The sequence below is a fragment of the Adelges cooleyi genome, unplaced genomic scaffold, assembly GCF_023614345.1.
Source record: "Adelges cooleyi isolate 19-005CV unplaced genomic scaffold, UGA_ACOO_1.1 ACOO_flye_CR_arks_rails_tigmint_CR_PRNA_21, whole genome shotgun sequence".
NCBI lineage: Eukaryota > Metazoa > Arthropoda > Insecta > Hemiptera > Adelgidae > Adelges > Adelges cooleyi.
The window spans coordinates 4825875-4844440 of record NW_026095871.1 but is presented as its reverse complement, the minus strand read 5'-3'; the positions used below and the strand labels follow the sequence as shown (position 1 = coordinate 4844440).

Below are 18566 nucleotides of genomic sequence, written 5' to 3'. Positions count from 1 at the left end.
ATACTAGATTATATTTGAAACGCCAATACCCGCTCACCCCTACGGCTTTAATTTTTTTCTTTTTTCTTTTTTCCCAAATATAATTATAAATTAAATAGAATTTATTATTATTATTATTTTTAGTTTTCTTTATAGTAAAATAATATTTAAATTAATTAATTATATTTTTCTTTCTGTAGTTTTTATTAGCAAACAACTAATAAAACATCAATATACACTTATGCAGGGTGATTCTTTTATCATGAACCAGTCAATATCTCACTTGGTTTAATTAATAATTTAATTTTTTTTTCATAATGTTTTCATACAATGTGATCAAGTTCACGGCAGGAGAAAAGGTGGTGTGTAGTATTATTTGTATATTATATAACAATATAACGATACGCATGTATCTTATTTGTGGCATGCCTCGTGTATACTATGTAATATGGCTTTCGTTTAACCTCAATAATTACTTCGTCAAAAATTGGATATCTATAGTTGAAACACTTTTTTTTTAAATGGATAAAGTAAATTATTAAAGTTATCACGGTCTTAGCATTTTAAGTGAAATTTTCGGCATATTCATTGTAATAATAATTATTACATTAAATTAATTAAATATTAATTATTGTTATTTAATTATGGTTATTCATTTGTAATATATTTTTTTTAAATGTATTAATTGAAATATAGCGCCCAAATGGGCATAGCGTATGCAATATACATACCTACAGCATACAATAATTTAACAAGCAATTAATGAAAACAAATCATCAAGAAAAACTTAAAAAATGTTGAAGAACAAATAAATAAGGAGATAATAATTATGGGGTGTTCTTTAGAATGTATTATAAAATAAAACTAAAAATACTTAGTAATATAAGTTAGTACCTAGGTGTTTTTATTCTATGTATTTAAATCGGTTAGGTAAAATTCTCCTGAGCTAATTTTTATTCAGAATCGGTGACTGTTTCAACTCCATTGACGAATATCATGATGTGTCCTATATGATCCACCATGTCTTCAGAGAGCGTTTTGTTATCAGAACCGAACACGATTACTGCTTGTTGTTCTGGAATACGTTTAAGGCTGTAATTGCTAAGATTACTCTCGTTGTTTTTACGTGAATTCGGTGTCCATATACCAACAGGCCAGAGATTTTCATGAGACTTTAGTACAAGATTTTGACAAGTACAAGCTGGACATCCACTTTTAGTCAATGCTTGCTTAATGGCAGACTTTAAATGAAAAATAGTTATTATATTTTTGAATAATACATTTTTATACAATACTTTACTTGAAGCCATCTACCAGGCGAAGGTATGAGACTACTCCAATTTGTAACTTTTGCTGGTTGCAAGGTATTATACCATTGTTCAAATGTTGCATAGCTTATCACTTCATTAGCCTATAATTAATGACATGGTAATTAACTTGAAGAACGAATACTGAGTAAGTGCGCACTGTGGTATTTAAAAAAAATTACTTTAATGTTTGTTAAACATGACATTATGAAGCTATTAACCTTAATAGAACACCTTTAACATGACAGTTTTTCGACGTTTTAAATTGGCTTTTTTTAGTTAATGTGATATATTGATTACAAATGGTTTTTCACCTCTGTAAGCTTAAAATAGGACATACGCATTAAACAAATGTGTGCAGTATTTTAAATTTGTAGATGACTACTAATTCTTATTTTATATTATAACGTACACGGTACATTGTATTAAATCTATTTTTGTATTGGCAGACTTTATAGGTCTAAAACAAATTATTTTTCTTATTCTTCTATCACTAATTTTAGTTGTACAGGAGTTACGTATATTTACAATAACCATTTACATATATACATACTTTATATTTTAATATACAATTATAATTAGAGGAACGGGTTAGAAGTGCACAGCGGCCTCATAGGCCAATTTTTTGTTTGGTCATAATAAACAAATGATACTTTCCAATCTATTTACTTTACATATAATAATAAACTATACTGGAGTCCATGGTTATAAAAATATTCAATACCCACGAGTAACAATACCCATAAACAAGTATTTCAAATAATATGATAAATCATTCAACTTGAAATTTCTAAATGTATCCCAGCATACTATAATACAAAAAAAGCAGACAAGACAATACAACATATAATCACGTGACTTAAAGCTGTTTTTGTGTTATTATTTATTCATAATATTTATTATTTAAATTCATGGTAAAAAAAAAAAGAGTACCGTTGGCCAAACTCTATATTAATTACTGACTGTTTAGTATCGAGTACCTTAAAATACATACACTATCGCCTGATGTTAATATTAAAATATTGGAACAGACCGAACAATTAAGTCTAGACCATAAAATAAATACCGCCGACTTTAATAAGCAAAATTATACACAGAACCACATAACGTACTTCCAATAACTAAAAAAAAAATATATACTACAAACGTGTATGTTGTATAATTTATTATGTTTGTATATTAAAATTATTTTACTACTTTGTTTTCAATAAAAAAAGCCAGTATAGTGTGGTCGGAGCCTAGTGAGGATGGGGAGGTCACAGGTCTTCAGGAATTATTATAACTGAAAGTTATGTATAATCACTTTTAAATAAACGCTTCGATGCGAATCTGTGGATAGTAGGTCCAAACCAGTACAGTAAGAAAGTATTACATGAAGTGAGTAGAAGTAGTATCAGGATAAAATAATATTGATTACCAACATTTAAACTTAAATCGAAAAATTCAATTTCGATTACATGCCCTGAATTAAATAAACGGTATTGTTTAACAAAATATGATTAAAATTTACCATTGATAGCCGCCGTTATTATCGCGTTTGTTAAGCAAAACAAAAATCGTGTTGCGGCGTAGATAATAGCAAATAATATAAATGATAATATCGGAAGGCTAGGCCTTTTTAGGGGCTCCCTTTTTTCCCCCCAATATCAGTGTAGCCATATGATGTGATAAAATATACCGTATGAATATTGCGTAGGATAATAATTTGTATTTGAAAAGTCTTTAATATAATTCAATTTTCAAAATACCTACATTAAATAAGTAATAACATCTGAAAATATTGTTATTTGTTAATACATGTGTTATTAAAACTTAAGAGTTTAATTAATAATATATAGAGATTAGTATTCGTTTACACTAGTTATAGTAAACAGTTATCAAGTAGGTTATTATTTTGCCTTCAATAGCAGAAAAGTAGGATAGGATAAATGTAGTTAGTTAAGTAAATAAAATATTTTGTAAATTTTAGCACAGACATTTATAATAGTTTTAAAACATATACACATAGGTATAACACATAAAGAAGTACACATTAGGTATGAGTTATTTTTTAATGTTTTTTTGATTTCACAGATGTATAATTTTTAGCATAATTATCAATTATCGTTACTTTTTTTAAATCGCAATAGTGGCAATAGTAGTCTCGACTGTTCAAATGCCGTGACCATACGTATGACGTGACGTGGCGTGACGTATGGTCACGGCATTTGAACAGTCGAGACCACTATTGCCCTGAAGATGGACTCTGCAAAGAGTCCGAAACGTCGGCATAAAACATGTGACGTGGATATATCCGAAAATTACTCAACTGATATAAAAATCTTTTTTCATAGTAATTTCTATGATCTATCTATATATATAAAAATGAATGTTTGTTTGTTTGTCCTTTGAGCATTAGTACACCATTCATACGATTGCCATGAAACTTTGGAAAGTTGTTGAGTACACTCCCGCGAACCTAACTGGCATAGTGCTATTTGAAAATTCCACCACTAAGGTGGCTTCAAACACGAACTTTGTACTTTAAATACGAAATGTAAATAAATAAAATGTTTGTGACCATGGTAATCCAAAATAAAATTTATAGTACAAACGTTAATATGAACTATCCATAAAATATCTAATAAAACCTAACCAATATAACTTTTAAAATTTTATAACATTTGGAAAATTCGAAACCATAAAAAACCATTTATCAAACAAAAACAATCCCATAAAATATAATTCCATTAAAAAACGCGATTTACCTAAGAGACCTATGAAATAGTCCACATAATATAATCAATGTTACTCTCAAAATCCCACAAATAGCCTTCCGAACCATACATATCCCATAAAAATGAAATCCTTTGATACAATTATACTCACTTCACGTGCGGGACATAAAAGTATATCAACTTTGAGCCCTGAAAATGTACACGCAATTATGCGGCGAACACACGGGTGCTCCGGCACGTCGCCGTAAATTTGCGTGGGCGACAATTATTGAGTAAAATCGCCGACAGCCGCAGGCGTAAATCTAATCATTCCATGATGGTCTCGGCGGGAGCGCTGCTTCCCGCCAGTTGAAACCACCGGGGCGGAATAGATTTTCTTGACATGTTTTTCTAGTTTTTCATTTTTTTATCGTTTTTCTAGTTTTCTTATTTTTCAATTTTTTCTATTTTTTTTAGTTTGTCAGGTTTTTCAGGTTTTTCTAGTTTTTCTAGTTTTTCAATTACTTCTAGTTTTTCTAGTTTTTCTAGTTTTTCTAATTTTTTCATTTTTTCATTTTTTTCTCGTTTTTCAATTTTTTCTAGTTTTCTAGTTTTTTTAGTTTTTCTAGTTTTAGCTTCGATGCAAAGCATGAAGGTATTGGTTTTACTCTGATGTGGCCTTTTTTTTTCGCTTATTCACTGTAACTTTTTTAATACTAGACCAATTCCTTCGAATAGCAACTCTATAAATCACAAATTTTGTCTAGTTTGTACTTTAGAGGGGGGGGGGGTAAAAGTTGAAAAAGTTTAAGTCTTCACAGACGAAAGTTGGAAAAACAAAAAAAAACCGTACGAGTTTTTAAGTTAGAACTTTTACTGGCTATAGTATCGAGAAAAAGAGTCGGATCGAGTTGAAATGTATAAAAAATATTTATTTGGTATGCCCGCGCACAGTTTGAAAAATAGTTCAAAGTTTGAATTTGACAAAACTGACGTGCGCGGGCATACCAAATAAATATTTCTTATACATTTCAACTCGATCCGACTCTTTTTCTCGATACTATAGCCAGTAAAAGTTGAAAAACTAGAAAACCCTAAGAAACTATAAAAACTATAAAAACTAGAAAAACTAGAAAAACTTGAAAAATTAGAAAAACCTATAAAACCAGAAAATAGAAAAACCTGAAAAACTAGAAAAACCCGAAAAACCTAAAAAACTAGAAAAACCTGAAAAACTAGAAAAACTAGAAAAATTGAAATACTAAAAAAAATAGAAAATCCTGAAAAACTAGAAAAACTAGAAAAATTAGAAAAAATTGAAAAACTAGAAAAACTAGAAAAAGCTAAAACTAGAAAAAATAGAAAATCCCGAAAAACAAGTAAAACTAGAAAAACTTGAAAAATTAGAAAAACCTAAAAAAACAGATACTAGAAAATCCTGATAAACTAGAAAAACTAGAAAAACTAGAAAAAATTGAAAAACTAGAAAAACCTGAATAACTAGAAAAACTAGAAAAACTAGAAAAACCTGAAAAACTAGTAAAACTAGAAAAACTTGAAAAATTAGAAAAACCTAAAAAATCAGAAACTAGAAAAACCTGAAAAACTAGAAAAAATTGAAAAACTAGAAAACCCTGAAAAACTAGAAAAAAATTTTCTAGTTAAAAAGTTTTTCTAGTTTTTTAATTTTTTCTTGTTTTTCTAGTTTTTCAATTTTTTCTAGGATTTCAATTTTTTCAATTTTTTCTAGTTTTTCTAGTTTTTTTTAGTTTTTCTTGTTTTTTTAGTTTTTCAATTTTTTCTAGTTTTTCAGTTTTTTCTAGTTTTTCTAGGTTTTCTAGTTTTACAGGTTTTTCTAGTTTTTTTAGTTTTTCAGTTTTTTCTAGTTTTTCTAGTTTTTCTAGTTTTACAGGTTTTTCTAGTTATTTTAGTGTTTCTAGAAAAACTAGAAAAACAAAAAAAACTAGAAAAACCTGAAAAACTAGAAAAACACGAAAAACCTGAAAAACTAGAAAAATTGAAATACAAGAAAAAATAGAAAATCCTGATAAACTAGAAAAACTAGAAAAATTAGAAAAAATTGAAAAACTAGAAAAACCTGAATAACTAGTAAAACTAGAAAAACTTGAAAAATTAGAAAAACCTAAAAAATCAGAAACTAGAAAAACCTGAAAAACTAGAAAAAATTGAAAAACTAGAAAAACCTAAAAAACTAGAAAAACTAGAAAAAAAGTTTTTTAGTTTTTTAATTTTTCTGTTTTTCTAGTTTTTCAATTTTTTCATTTTTTCTAGTTTTTTTTAGTTTTTCTAGTTTTTCTTGTTTTTTTAGTTTTTCAATTTTTTCTAGTTTTTCTAGTTTTTCTAGTTTTTCTTGTTTTTCTAGTTTTTCTAATTTTCTAGAAACTAGAAAAACTAGAAAAAAATTTTCTAGTTAAAATTTTTTTCTAGTTTTTCAATTTTTTCTAGGATTTCAATTTTTTCTAGTTTTTTTTAGTTTTTCTTGTTTTTTTAGTTTTTTAATTTTTTCTAGTTTTTCTAGTTTTTCAGTTTTTTCTAGTTTTTCTAGGTTTTCTAGTTTTACAGGGTTTTCTAGTTTTTTTAGTTTTTCAGTTTTTTTTAGTTTTTCTAGTTTTTCTAGTTTTACAGGTTTTTCTAGTTATTTTAGTGTTTCTAGAAAAACTAGAAAAACAAAAAAAACTAGAAAAACTAGAAAAAACTGAAAAACTAGAAAAACTAGAAAAACTAGGAAAGATAGATTAACTATAAAAACTAAAATAACTAAGAAAACCTGAAAATTTAGAAAAACCTAAAAAACCAGAAACTAGAAAAACCTGAAAAACTAGAAATACTAGAAAAAATAGAAAAACCTGAATAACTAGAAAAACTAAAAAAACTATTCTAGTTTCTCTAGTTATTTTAGTTTTTATAGTTAATCTATCTTTTCTAGTTTTCCTATCTTTTCTAGTTTTTCTAGTTTTTCTATCTTTTCTAGAAAATTAGAAAACTAGAAAAACTAGAAAAACCTGAAAAACTAGAAAAACTAGAAAAGATAGAAAAGTTTTTCTAGTTTATTAGTTTTTCAGGTTTTTCTATCTTTTCTAGTTTTTATAGTTTTTTTTAGTTTTTCTAGTTTTTCTTGTTTTTCTAGTTTTTCTAGAAAATTCAGTTTTTTTGAAATTTTTGAGCTAGGTCAAAGTTTTGGTTTTTTGTAAATTTTGAAAGTTTAAATCATAAAAATGGGCAATTTGACCGGGTATTCTGATTGCTGACAAAATTCTCTTGAGTTTGGTCTAGGTTTGAGCGGATTTAGTGCCAAAATTTAGAATTTAAGTAGGTTTTAGTGTGTTAGTGTGTTGGACATACCTTGGGTAAACCTAGTTTATTCTTCCTATTTTAAAATGTTTGTACAATCAACACATATGTATGGGTTAAAAGGCAACCTGAGACATTTGTGAATCTTTTAAGCCACAGTAAAGCCATATTGGTGTGGTATTTTTGGAAAAAATTTCATATTTTTGAAAATGTTGAGCTAGGTCAAAGTTTTGGTTTTTTGTAAATTTTGAAAGTTTAAATCATAAAAATGGGCAATTTGACCGGGTATTCTGATTGCTGACAAATTTCTCTTGAGTTTGGTCTAGGTTTGAGCGGATTTAGTGCCAAAATTTAGAATTTAAGTAGGTTTTAGTGTGTTAGTGTGTTGGACATACCTTGGGTAAACCTAGTTTATTCTTCCTATTTAAAAATGTTTGTACAATCAACACATATGTATGGGTTAAAAGGCAACCTGAGACATTTGTGAATCTTTTAAGCCACAATACAGCCCTATTAATGGGATATTTTTGGAAAAAATTTCATATTTTTAAAAATTTTGAGCTAGGTCGAAGTTTTGGTATTTTGTAAATTTTGAAGGTTTAAATCATAAAAATGGGCAATTTGAAAAACTAGAAAAACTAGTTTTTTTGAAATTTTTTAGCTAGGTCGGAATTTTGGTTTTTTGTAAATTTTGACAATTTAAATCACACAAACGGGCAACTTTACCGGATATTCTGATTGCAGACAAAATTCTCTTGACTTTGATTTAGGTTTGAGCGGATTTAGTACCAAAATTTAGAATTTAATTAGGTTTTAGTGTGTTGAACGATAATTAGAATATATTTTAATTAATTAAGTCGATATCGTATAATAATAATCGTCGGTGTATGGGGATATATGGACTGCCCTTTTCTAGTTTTTCTTGTTTTTCTAGTTTTTCTAATTTTCTAGAAACTAGAAAAACCTAAAAAACTAGAAAAAAGTTTTTCTAGTTTTTTAATTTTTTCTTGTTTTTCTAGTTTTTCAATTTTTTCAATTTTTTCTAGTTTTTCTAGTTTTTCTATCTTTTCTAGAAAATTAGAAAAACTAGAAAAACTAGAAAAGATAGAAAAGTTTTTCTAGTTTTTCTAGTTTATTAGTTTTTCAGGTTTTTCTATCTTTTCTAGTTTTTTTTAGTGTTTCTAGTTTTTCTTGTTTTTCTAGTTTTTCTATTTTATTTAGTTTTTTTAATTTTCTAGAAAAGAGAAAAACTAGGAAAGATAGATTAACTATAAAAACTAAAATAACTAAGAAAACCTGAAAAACTAGAAAAAATTGAAAAACTTGAAAATTTAGAAAAACCTAAAAACCAGAAACTAGTAATACCTTTTTTTTTTTCTTTTTTTTTTTTTTTTTTTTTCACATGCACCCATAGAACACTGGGGGGGGGACGCGCCCTGTGAGGAATTACTTCCCCCCAGTCTCCGATGCCATTTATTGGGTATACTAAACAATAAATACAATCATAAACTTAAAAACTAACACACCCACTTCGGGTGGTGGCCTAATAACAATATTCACATTAGGCCACAACGAAATTTAGTTACAAGTTTATTAGTCTATACAGGTTTATGTACAGTCGGTGGAATGTTTCCGGACCAGTGACTCGCGCACACGCCACCCTTGCACGCCGGGGCTCTCAATTGGCCGGCCGCTGTCTAGCCCTCTCTGCTTCCTCCTTCTCTTTGAGGACCGACTCGGCAAAGCGGGCGACCGCGTTCCACGCATCAGAACTTGCAATCATGTTGGCGACCAGTGTCTCCGGGACAACTTCGCCGACGACGTCCTGGAGGTCCCGCCTTTGGGACTCCCAGGCCGAACACTCCACTAGTGTGTGATAGGCACTGTCCACCATGCCTTCACAGTGTGAGCATGCTGGACTGGGTGCTTTGCCGATCCTGTGGATGAATTCGTTGAAGCACCCATGCCCAGACAGCAACTGGGTTAGGCGGTAGCCCATCATCCCGTGCTTCCGTCCAACCCATTTCCGGAGGTCAGTGACGAGAGTTCTCGTCCACTCACCTCCTGTTGCTGTCCGAAGTCTGTCCTCCCACTTGCCGAGGGTAGCAGTCCTAAGGGGGGCCCGTTGTCCGGATCCTTCTTCTGCTTGCCGGCGGAGGCGGAACGCCTCTTCTCGCTCCCTCGCCAGCAGGTCGATCGGCGGTATCGCAGCCAGCACGTTGGCTGCGTCGTACGACACGGTGCGGTACGCGCAGACACTGCGGAGTACAGCTCTGCGCTGCACCTTCCTCAATTCCCCTACTCTGGCTTGGTTTAGCCCGCTGGCCCAAACCGGTGCTCCGTAGAGGAGAATGGAGTGGACGACACTGACGAGTAGCCTCCGCCTTGGCTCACGGGGGCCGCCGATGTTAGGCATAAGCCTAGTCAACGACGTGAGCGCACCCTGCGCTTTGACCGCCGCGGCTTTGGCGTGCTGCTTGAAGTTAAGCTTGCGGTCGACTAGCATTCCAAGATAGTTGATCGTCTCTCCCAGCTTAACTTCTACCCCGTTCAGGAAGATACGCGGATCGCTAACCTTGTACCTGCGCCTGATCATCACCGCTTCCGTCTTCTCGACGGCGAGTTGGAGATCCAGCTCCCGGAACTTTGCTGCCACCGCACACAGAGCTCGGTTTGTCCTATCTTCCACCTCCTCGACCGTCTTGCCGGAGGCGATGATCAACGTGTCGTCCGCGAAACCGATGACCGTCGCCTGGTCCGGTAGATCGGCTCGCAGCACCGCGTCATACGTAAGGTTCCACAAGGTCGGACCGACCACCGAACCCTGTGGAACGCCGCAGGATACCTCGATGGTGACTTCTCCACCGTCAGCTGTTGGGCACGCGACCCTGGCTGCTCGCTCCGAGAAATAGGACCGGAAGATGCGCTGCAGGTACAGCGGCACTTCCCATTCCTGTAGGGCCCGCATGATGTGGCGCCAGCCGATCGAATTAAACGCGTTCTTCACGTCCAAGCTGACAGCCACACATACTTTGCGTGCGTTTATCGCTGCCTGGGCCTCATCCCGGAGCAAACGCACTGCGTCGTCCGTCGATCTTCCCTTCCGAAAGCCGAACTGCCGGTCGGAGAGTCCACCTCTCTCCTCGAGGTGTTTCTCCAGTCGACGAACTAGTAAGAGCTCCATCAACTTCCCCACGTCGTTCAGGAGACACAAAGGGCGGTACGATGATGGCTCACCGGCCGGCTTTTGGCCCTTACGAAGCAGCACCAGTCGGGCCTGCTTCCAACGGGTGGGGAAGCTTCCTGCTTTGAGACAGGCGTTGAGGGTGTCGGCTACAAAGTCGGGGTCTGCCTTGTAGACCGACGCCAGGATCGCATTGCTGATACAGTCTGGTCCCGGGGCCTTCCTTCTGCCCTTTACGCGTGCCACCGCTGCTCCTATTTCTCCCCGTGAGAATTCCGGAGCCTCCGGTGCTAGTGGCGTTAAGACAGGGTCGAGTGTCACTGCCCTGTTGTCCGAGAACAGGCCTCTCGTCACCTTCTCTAACGTGGCGGCTTCCATGCGGTCCGTATCTGGGGCCCTCTTAAGCTTTCTCATCACGAGCCTGTATGGATTGCCCTAAGGATTGCGGTCCACCGACTGTACCAGCTCGTTCCAACAGTTTCTTTTGCTGCGTTGAACGGCTCTCTTTAAATTTTTCCTGGCGTCTTTGAGGGCCGAAAGGGCTGCTGCGAAGATGTCGCTGGCATCCGTTTCGCCTCCAGTTCTTCTGGCCGCTTCGCGTGTGGAAGCACGCTTGACGGCTCTTCTGGCCCTTGTGCAATCTGCACGCAGGCCAGCTATCTCCTCTGTCCACCAGTGGGCAGGCGGTTTTAAACTAGAAAAATTGAAATACTAGAAAAAATAGAAAATCCTGAAAAACTAGAAAAACTAGAAAAATTAGAAAAAATTGAAAAACTAGAAAAACCTGAATAACTAGAAAAACTAGAAAAATCTAAAACTAGAAAAAATAGAAAATCCCGAAAAACAAGTAAAACTAGAAAAACTTGAAAAATTAGAAAAACCTAAAAAACCAGATACTAGAAAAACCTGAAAAACTAGAAAAACTAGAAAAACTAGAAAAATAGAAAATCCTGAAAACTAGAAACTAGAAAAACCTGAATAACTAGAAAAACTAGAAAAACTAGAAAAACCTGAAAAACTAGTAAAACTAGAAAAACTTGAAAAATTAGAAAAACCTAAAAAATCAGAAACTAGAAAAACCTGAAAAACTAGAAAAACTAGAAAAATTAGTTAAAAAGTTTTTCTAGTTTTTTAATTTTTTCTTGTTTTTCTAGTTTTTCAATTTTTTCAATTTTTTCTAGTTTTTCTTGTTTTTTTAGTTTTTCAATTTTTTCTAGTTTTTCTAGTTGTTCTAATTTTCTAGAAACTAGAAAAACCTGAAAAACTAGAAAAACTAGAAAAAAATTTTCTAGTTAAAAATTTTTTCTAGTTTTTCAATTTTTTCTAGGATTTCAATTTTTTCAATTTTTTCTAGTTTTTCTAGTTTTTTTTAGTTTTTCTTGTTTTTTTAGTTTTTCAATTTTTTCTAGTTTTTCTAGTTTTTCTAGTTTTTCAGTTTTTTCTAGTTTTTCTAGGTTTTCTAGTTTTACAGGTTTTTCTAGTTTTTTTAGTTTTTCAGTTTTTTCTAGTTTTTCTAGTTTTTCTAGTTTTACAGGTTTTTCTAGTTATTTTAGTGTTTCTAGAAAAACTAGAAAAACAAAAAAAACTAGAAAAACTAGAAAAACTAGAAAAAATTGAAAAACTTGAAAATTTAGAAAAACCTAAAAACTAGAAACTAGAAATACCTGAAAAACTAGAAAAAATTAAAAAACTAGAAAAACCCGAAAAACCTGAAAAACTAGAAAAACTAGAAAAAAATTTCTAGTTAGTTTTTCTAGTTTTTCAATTTTTTCTCTTTTTTTTAGTTTTTCAATTATTTCTAGTTTTTTTAGTTTTTCAAGTTTTTCTTATTTTTCTAGTTTTTCAATTTTTTCTAGTTTTTCTAGTTTTTCTAGTTTTTTAATTTTTTCTAGTTTTTCTAGTTTTTCAATTTTTTCTAGTTTTTCTAGTTTTATCTAGTTTTTCTAGTATTTCAAGTTTTTTAGTTTTTCTAGTTTTTCTAGTTTTACAGGTTTTTCTAGTTTTTCTAGAAACACTAGAACTAGAAAAACCTGTAAAACTAGAAAAACTAGAAAAACAAGAAAAGATAGAAAAGTTTTTCTAGTTTTCCTAGTTTTTCTAGCTTTTTTAGTTTTACTAGTTTTTAGAAAAAAAGCGTTACGCTGTTACGCTATTACGCGCCGCAGAACCAAAAATCATTCGACAATTTAAAGACAATTAACGGAAAGACCATTTCGGCTCCATTTCGAATGTTAATCTGTTACGCTGTTATTTGATATGAGATAAGAGATATGTTGTACGTTCAACGTTTAAGTTAGAACTAAAAAGTTTTTCAGCCGAGTGTGCAACCACGAAAGAGCATTTCCGTGTCTCGTGAAATACATAATAAATTACCGAATTAAAACCAAATTAAAACCGAATTAGTTGTGGAATTATAATTTAAAAAAAAAAAAATTACACGGAGCTTCCAGTTACAGCATAAGCCAAGGAGATTAAAAATTATATACAATCCAGTTTCTGGCTAAAATTGTAGTGTTTATTATCTGCCCAAAAGTAACTTTACATAGAGAATTAAACTATTTTTAATTTATTATTTAGTTCTAATTTGAACGTTGAAAGTAGGTAGAAATAGGGATAGGAGACAGGGGTAGGAGATAAGGGGTGGGGGTGGGATAGGGCTGGGGTTGGGGAGAGGATACAGGGGTGAGTGATAGAGAAAGGAGATAGTGGGTAGGGGATAGGCGTAAGATAAAGAAGATAAGAGATATGTTGTACGCTCAACCTTCTTTCTAGTTTTTCTAGTTATTTTAGTTTTTATAGTTAATCTATCTTTTCTAGTTTTCCTATCTTTTCTAGTTTTTCTAGTTTTTCTATCTTTTCTAGAAAATTCTAGAAAAACTAGAAAAACTAGAAAAACTAGAAAAACCTGAAAAACTAGAAAAACTAGAAAAGATAGAAAAGTTTTTCTAGTTTATTAGTTTTTCAGGTTTTTCTATCTTTTCTAGTTTTTATAGTTTTTTTTAGTTTTTCTAGTTTTTCTTGTTTTTCTAGTTTTTCTAGAAAATTCAGTTTTTTTGAAATTTTTGAGCTAGGTCAAAGTTTTGGTTTTTTGTAAATTTTGAAAGTTTAAATCATAAAAATGGGCAATTTGACCGGGTATTCTGATTGCTGACAAAATTCTCTTGAGTTTGGTCTAGGTTTGAGCGGATTTAGTGCCAAAATTTAGAATTTAAGTAGGTTTTAGTGTGTTAGTGTGTTGGACATACCTTGGGTAAACCTAGTTTATTCTTCCTATTTTAAAATGTTTGTACAATCAACACATATGTATGGGTTAAAAGGCAACCTGAGACATTTGTGAATCTTTTAAGCCACAGTAAAGCCATATTGGTGTGGTATTTTTGGAAAAAATTTCATATTTTTGAAAATGTTGAGCTAGGTCAAAGTTTTGGTTTTTTGTAAATTTTGAAAGTTTAAATCATAAAAATGGGCAATTTGACCGGGTATTCTGATTGCTGACAAATTTCTCTTGAGTTTGGTCTAGGTTTGAGCGGATTTAGTGCCAAAATTTAGAATTTAAGTAGGTTTTAGTGTGTTAGTGTGTTGGACATACCTTGGGTAAACCTAGTTTATTCTTCCTATTTAAAAATGTTTGTACAATCAACACATATGTATGGGTTAAAAGGCAACCTGAGACATTTGTGAATCTTTTAAGCCACAATACAGCCCTATTAATGGGATATTTTTGGAAAAAATTTCATATTTTTAAAAATTTTGAGCTAGGTCGAAGTTTTGGTATTTTGTAAATTTTGAAGGTTTAAATCATAAAAATGGGCAATTTGAAAAACTAGAAAAACTAGTTTTTTTGAAATTTTTTAGCTAGGTCGGAATTTTGGTTTTTTGTAAATTTTGACAATTTAAATCACACAAACGGGCAACTTTACCGGATATTCTGATTGCAGACAAAATTCTCTTGACTTTGATTTAGGTTTGAGCGGATTTAGTACCAAAATTTAGAATTTAATTAGGTTTTAGTGTGTTGAACGATAATTAGAATATATTTTAATTAATTAAGTCGATATCGTATAATAATAATCGTCGGTGTATGGGGATATATGGACTGCCCCTTAGAATAATAAGTGTATTGGCAACATAACATACACCAACGCCATGACACTTTTTGTTATCAAATATTGCTGGCTCGTTTATAACTAACCACGGTTGTAGACAACCGTGTGGCTGACTTCCACTCGTAATATAATATTGTAAATTATTATTGTAGTAAAATTTAATTACGTGTTATTATTTCTTTAGAATGAGTAATATTTACATACAAGAACCTCCAACTTCAGGCAAAGTATATAATATTTCTACATTTTATGAAGAATCGAAATTGCATAATGAAATAACTAATAAAGGTTAAATTAATTTAATAAAAATTAGGTTGTTCTCAAAACATCGTTTGGAGATATCGAAGTAGAATTATGGTCAAGAGAAGCTCCAAAGGCATGTAGAAACTTCGTTCAACTTTGTCTAGAAGGATATTATGATGGTGTTTTGTTTCACCGTATTGTCAAGGACTTTATTGCTCAAGGAGGGGATCCAACTGGTACTGGAGCTGGTGGTGAATCAATTTATGGTCAACCATTTAAAGTAATAATCTTCATATTACTTTTATTATAAGTTCAGTAAAAAGATTAAACCGTATGACCAAATGTGACTTTTTATTTTGCAATGATTGAAGTATTGAAAACGTCATAATATTGTTTTACCTACAAATATGTCTTTGACTTATAGTTCTGACTACCAAATAATACATAATGTAGTCAATAATCTGTTATTTTCAAAATATATTTTTCATATTTCCTTAAACTAAATAAAAAAAAAAAAAAATTGTATTTTTCAAACAAATTTCACAAATATACTTAAGCCATTCTTCTTCTTTTAGTGTCATATTCTCAATGGACATTAGTTTTAATTATTTTCCAATCTTTTCTGTCTTGTACTTTACGAAAACAGTTCAACCATTGTTAACTCAGTTCATTCTCTAATGTCTGAAGGCCATTTGTAGATTTCACAACAAATTTTAGACATGCTAAACTCAATTAAGACCAGATTCGGATTTAATGAAAGAAATCTTGAGTAATTTTTTTTTTTTACTAGTATGAAAAACTTGAATCACAAATGTTTTTAGCCTTCTACAGAGGAAACAAACTCAACAGATTACTTATATTGGTTGTCACTGAAAAGTATCAGTCACCATAATGCTTTTTCCGTCTTAAAAAAAGTGTAACGCAAAATTTTAACTCCTCTCCCAAACTCCCTTCTTCTGATCCCTCCCCTAACTAAAAAAATATTGATGTTTAAACTATTCTTCAGTTATTGTTGCAAAACCTTTCTTGTACAGTGCTACCGATATACTTTTAAATAATAGCATATGGAAGTTTATATCGTATTTGAGCCAAATTTGCAATTTATTATTTAATAATAATGTTTTAGGATGAAATACATTCACGGTTGCGATTTAATCGCCGTGGATTGGTGGCTATGGCAAATGCTGGCAAAGATGACAATGGATCTCAATTTTTTTTCACCTTGGGTTCTTCCCCGGAACTTCAGTCTAAACATACTATATTTGGAAAAGTTGCCGGAGATACCATTTATAATTTAACTAAATTAAACGAAGTTCTTGTGGATAAGGTAGATATTTTTATTTTATTTTAGTCGAAAATCTGAAATTAATCAAATTAATAAACTAATTTATTTTATTAAAATTATATATATATATATATTATTATTGGTAATAGGAAGAAAGACCTATTTATGAGCAGAAAATATTAAAAACTGTTGTACTCAATAATCCTTTTCCGGATATTGTTCCTAGAATTGAAAAAAAAATTGACAAATCTGAAAAAGGAACCAAAAAAAAAGAAAAAAATAGTGGTGTTAAGTAAGTATAACATATAATGTCGTATCATTGGGGATCATAGATTTCGAAAAAACCTTGACAGATTAATCTTAAGTGAAAAATAAAAGACTCGTATGTTGCCAGTTTTTGCTTGTTGATCTGATCATTGAGTTGCACTCGCTTTATTACTCTATATAATATACCTGGCCTTATAAACATTCTTTAGTGACTCCCACACTACTATAATTAAGAATACTCTAAGCCAGCCTATAAATTGTTTATATTTTTTACTATAACTAACAATCGGTATTGAATTTTTTCTAAAAATTTAAAAGTAATTGGTAATATAAGCAATTACTCTTCTTATCATCTTATTTGTTAGAATTTCCTTATTTCGTAAAAATTCCTTTTACAGTATAATCAATTATAATAGAATGGGCTAAGTATATAATATGTTAAAAAAATTCAATGTATTTTAGAAATTTTAAGCTATTATCATTTGGCGAAGAGGCAGAAGAAGATGAAGAAGAATTAGTTGAAGTAGTTAAAGAATTTAGTGGTCGTCCAAAGTCAACTCATGACGTTCTTAAAGACCCTCAACTTAGTGCCGAGCCTGCTGTACCAGATAGTTCATTGAAAGAAGATTTAAAAGATCTATCTGAAGATAACTCTACTAAGTATATTCATAAATATTGTTTATCATATATTTTTTAATTTAATAAGATAATGTTTTTTAGGATAAATATAGATGACATTCGATCAAAATTATCGTCTAATAAAAAGAAAAAATCAAATATTTCAATTCTAGTAGATCCGCCAAAAGAAGATGAAATTGATGACTATGAATTTGGAAAAGAACTAAATGATGAAAAGAAAAAAAAAGCGTAATTATTAACTACTTACATACATATCAACATAGATTAAATATAGTATAGAACACCCATCTAAGTTTGGCACTTCTTTTTTTTTTTTTTTTATAATAGTTTTACATAGTGAAATCAAAAAATGTAGTGTTGCCAGTTGTTACATTAGAGTTACCTAACTAAAGTATATTTAATCTATGTTAGGTTAGGTTACATGTAGATATATGCTCCCTTTTATGAATATTAACTGATTTATATTTTAAGTTCAAATAGTGAATTACGAATTTCTTAGTTTAGTTTTGTCGTTTGACTATAACTATGGTTATACAAATTTAATATGTAAATACAAAATAACAATTGCAGAGAAGAAATTCGTCGAGAAATTAAAGAACTCAAAGGACAATTATCAAAAAAAAAGAAAGGTGATAAAACAGAAAAAGACCTAAATGAGAAACCAAATATTAATGAATTGGAACCATCAACAAATCCTCTAAAACAAGATTATTTAGATACTATAAAATTATATTCATCTAAAAAAGAAAAAATACCAAAAAAAGGTAATATATTAATTCAATGTCACATCACATCAGGTTATATTATTCATAGTAAACAAATAAAAAATTGTGTTTACTTTTGTTTTTGCTTCTTGACAATTATGGTTTTTTAATTTTTTTCCTGTTTTGTAAATAACTAAAATTTAAAAAAAAAAAAGCATTTCTATTTGAAGCATATAATAGGTTAATAGTAATAATTGTCTAGTATTGACAAAAATATCTTATCTTAAATATTAAATAATTCAAATTTTGTGTATACAGGTACAAGTAGTAGAGAGGAATTAACTCTTAATCTATTGAATCAGTTTAAAGATAAATTACACAGTATTAAAAAATCTACAGATAAAGAGGATCATACCAAAGATACAAAACACAATGACGATGATAATTGGTAAACACTGAATTAAGATTTACTATTTTTTTAAATTATTAATAATTATATTATTTTACTCTAATATACAATGATAATTTATAGGTTAGGCCATACACTTCATTGTGAAGAAAAAAATCCTGTATTAGCCAAAGACGCTAATAAGAAAGATGATGATTGGTTTGAAATATATGATCCAAGAAGTGCACTTAATAAAAGAAAACGAGATGTAAGTAAAAAAGATTCAAAAACTGATAAAGATAAAAAAATTAAGCATTAGTGCATTGTAATGTGTTTTTTTATGACATAAATACATAGTCATGGTCTCTTTTTCTTAACATTTATAAACTGTAGATATTTGTATAAATAATTAATAAAATATTTTAAATTACTTCTTGATTCTGATTTCTATTTTTC

General features: G+C 31.0%; 2 protein-coding genes across 2 annotated transcripts; one reads left to right on the top strand and one right to left on the bottom strand.

Annotated features, from left to right (window-relative positions):
* Positions 1–884: 884 nt before the first annotated feature.
* Positions 885–1492, bottom strand: LOC126834892 (E3 ubiquitin-protein ligase NRDP1-like). The gene is made up of 3 exons (XM_050567102.1): positions 1469–1492; positions 1280–1390; positions 885–1220 (listed from the first exon to the last, which is right to left on the bottom strand). The coding sequence occupies exons 1-3, from the start codon at positions 1490–1492 to the stop codon at positions 933–935; spliced, it is 423 nt and encodes a 140-aa protein (XP_050423059.1). The 3' UTR covers positions 885–932.
* Positions 1493–14676: 13184 nt separating this feature from the next.
* Positions 14677–18499, top strand: LOC126834353 (spliceosome-associated protein CWC27 homolog). The gene is made up of 9 exons (XM_050566213.1): positions 14677–14811; positions 14898–15107; positions 15954–16154; positions 16262–16404; positions 16842–17039; positions 17100–17246; positions 17589–17782; positions 18041–18170; positions 18255–18499. Exons 1-9 carry the CDS (start codon positions 14770–14772, stop codon positions 18427–18429), a joined length of 1440 nt encoding a protein of 479 aa, XP_050422170.1. The 5' UTR covers positions 14677–14769; the 3' UTR covers positions 18430–18499.
* Positions 18500–18566: the final 67 nt, after the last annotated feature.